Source organism: Nicotiana attenuata, unplaced genomic scaffold, assembly GCF_001879085.1.
Source record: "Nicotiana attenuata strain UT unplaced genomic scaffold, NIATTr2, whole genome shotgun sequence".
NCBI classification, from domain to species: domain Eukaryota; kingdom Viridiplantae; phylum Streptophyta; class Magnoliopsida; order Solanales; family Solanaceae; genus Nicotiana; species Nicotiana attenuata.
The window spans coordinates 781,016-784,207 of NW_017670398.1; the positions used below are offsets into that span (position 1 = coordinate 781,016).

Genomic DNA, 3,192 nt, shown 5'->3' on the forward strand with positions numbered 1-3,192 from the left:
CTTCTTCATTTATTCATAAGAACATCATTAAACCACTTTAAAGCCGATTCCTAGGTGGTTATTTTATACCAATCATGGATCTAGAACTTATTATATTTAACTAGTATTTACCTAATCATTCACTTAATTAGTTTAACAAAAAGGTTCAAGACTTTATGGTCAAATAATTTGGTGCCGTCTGTGGGGAACTTTCTAGTTAAAATTTAGTCTCTTCTAGATCTGAGAAGAAAAGCGCATAAAACTTTGGAAAATCTGGTGTTTCCCTTGTTTGCACGAATCTGACATGACAGGCAACAGAGAGGAAAAGAGGAAAGCAGTAGCCGACACCATTGCCAACCTCCTCCACACCATCAACGAAGCGGAAAACGAGGACATAAAACCAAATGCATCTTCTCGGCAGAGCAGCTCGCCCTCACCCCCTGGAAACATCACGACTTCACACGGCAAGGGGGCCTCCACGTCCACAGCGGAGGAGGCACCGCCCGTAGTGAAGAGATTGCTCGAAGAATGGCTGACAAGTACGCTCACCAACATTCTCGACACGCCAGCTCAAAGGCCGAATAGGGGAGGCGAAGAAGTTCGCATTGCACCAACTCTCAACGAACAGCAGGCCCCCGCCCTAACAGGTATTACTGACAATGTTAATGGTGCAGGCAGTGATACCCTCACATCCATATTGAGAAAAATGGAAGAGATGGAGAACGAAAACAAGATGCTCCGTGAACAGATGAAAGAACATCAGGAAAGGGTAGATAAAATACCAGGCACCCCAAAACTTATGCCGAAAAGGGATGCCGGCCAGTTCGTAGAGCAGCCATACAGTGACGAGGCAGCGCCACACGCCGTACCCAAAACCTTCAAGATGCTGTCGTACCTAAAAATATATGACGGGACGATGAACCCCGAGGACCACATAACCCATTACGTCACAGCGCTGAAGGGAAATGAACTAACCAAAGAACAAGCGTCGTCCATATTACTAAAAAAGTTTGGCGAAACCCTCACCGGGGGAGCCCTAACTTGGTATTTGCAGCTGCCTGCACGTTCGATCGAAATGTTTGAGGAAATGTCTGATAAGTTCGTAACAGCACACGCTGGAGCGAAAAAGGCGGAGGCAAGAGTGAACGAAATATTCGCTATCAAACAGTCACCCGGAGAGGGACTTAGGGACTTCCTCACCCGATTCAACCGAGTAAGGATGACCTTGCCAAATGTGTCAGAAGGAATGGCAGTGGCGACCTTTCAGAAAGGGTTAAACAGAAATGGCTCGAGGGCGACCAGAAAGCTACTAATCCGCCTTATGAAATATCCCTCTACAACTTGGGATGAAATACAAAATGCCTACTGCGCCGAAGTCCGAGCCGATGAAGACGACCTGAATGGACCAACCCAACGGTTAACTTTGGTACAAACCGAATCTAGAAAGGACCGAAAGGGCGATTATAAATAAGATCAAGTGGGGCTTCGGTCCGGTTGAGAAAGGCACCAACCGTACAGTCGAGGTGTCCTCCTCCTGCCTCCACGCCATGTTGAAGGACCACCCAGGCAGCGAACATGGACTCACCGAAGCGAGAAAGGTATGCCCCCTTTGTTATCTGCTCACAATTTTTGTGTTTCCCCCTCAGAAATAGTTTACGTATTGGAGAAGCTCGGTCGAAAAGTAAAATGGCAGCAGAAGATGAGATTCGATCCCAACACCAGAAAGTCAAACGCCCTCTGCAAATTCCATCAGGAGCGGGGCCATAAAACCGAAGACTGCATCTCCTTAAGGCAGGAGGTCATCAACATGTTCCATCAAGGACACCTGAAAGAACTGATGAGCGACCGAGGAAGGACCAACTTCGTTTGCCCAAACCACCCTCCCCAGCTCAAACCATTCAAATGATTACTTGAGGAAGCGACAACGTGTCCATCAACAATGTAAAGTTTACCACTACCCACAAACTTAAAAGGTCGATCACTCATGAACAGTATGACGAACTCGAAGAAAGTATCACCTTCGATAAGTCAGATACCCACGGTTTCATTTTCCCTCATTATGACGCTCTTTCTATCACTTTACGTATCTTAGACAGTGATGTGAAATGTATCATGTTCGATGACGGAAGCGGTGCATGCATCATCCATCCGCGAGTCCTTACTCAGATGGGACTCAAGGATAGGATAGTGCCACACTGCATCACACTGACAGGTTTTAACAATGCAGTTCAGCGAACCTCGGGAGAAATCACATTGCACGTCCTGGCCGGCGGCGTTACGTTAGAAACCACATTCCATCTCATGGATCAAGATACAGTGTACAACGCCATCATAGGCCGACCCTGGATTCACGCCATAAGGGCCGTCCCCTCAAGCTTGTACCAAGTTGTCAAGTTTCCTACTCCATGGGGAATATTCAGCATCCGAGGAGACCAACACACCGCCAAGGAATTCTATCTAATCACTCAAAACTGCACGCACATAACGGTTAAAAGGCAAAACCAGAGAAGCATAGCAATCAGAAGGGTCAAGGTCAAGCGAGAACGAGCAGGGTGTAATCAAAGATCCCGAGGTTGGGGAAGCTACGGGATCGACCATAGAGGACCTCAACCCCATCCAATTCGACAACGACGACCACAGCAAAAAGGCATATATCGGTCACAAACTGCAAAATTCAGGTAGCTTCCTACACTTTTTAGCTAACAACAAAGATTTGTTTGCTTTTTCCCATGCAGATATGCCAGGTATCCCAAAGGAGATAGCAACTCACAAGTTGAACGTCAACCCATTCTACCCCTAGTAAAGCAAATCAGATGAAATTTCAACTCGGCAATAAACGACGTTGTTTGTGAAGAGGTCGAGAAGTTGCTAATGAACGGTTCTATCCGAGAATCCAAATACCCTCAGTGGGTCGCCAATGTAGTCATGGTAAAAAAGAAGAACGGTAAGTGGAGAATGTGCGTGGACTTCACGGATCTGAACAAAGCCTGCCCAAAAGACTCGTTCCAACTGCCCCACATCGACCAACTCATCAATGCTATAGCTGGGCACGAACTGCTGAGTTTCTTGGACACATACTCGGGCTACAACGAAATCCTCATAGAGGAGGAGGACCAGGAAAAGACCACTTTCATCACCCATCAGGGGACGTACTGCTATAGGGTCATGCCGTTCGGGTTGAAAAACGCAGGGGTGACGTACAGGCATGTTGGT

At 47.1% G+C, this 3,192-nt stretch overlaps 1 protein-coding gene across 1 annotated transcript; it reads left to right on the top strand.

The window, feature by feature from the left end:
- The first annotated feature begins 283 nt into the window (after positions 1 to 283).
- LOC109238859 lies at positions 284 to 1,450 on the top strand. Its single transcript, XM_019405339.1, has one exon. The coding sequence runs from the start codon at positions 284 to 286 to the stop codon at positions 1,448 to 1,450; it is 1,167 nt and encodes a 388-aa protein (XP_019260884.1).
- The last annotated feature ends 1,742 nt before the right edge of the window (positions 1,451 to 3,192 follow it).

What these genes read in the sequence shown, in the direction of transcription:
- LOC109238859 (XM_019405339.1), top strand. Translation starts at nt 284, where the DNA reads ATGACAGGCAACAGAGAGGAAAAGAGGAAAGCAGTAGCCGACACCATT.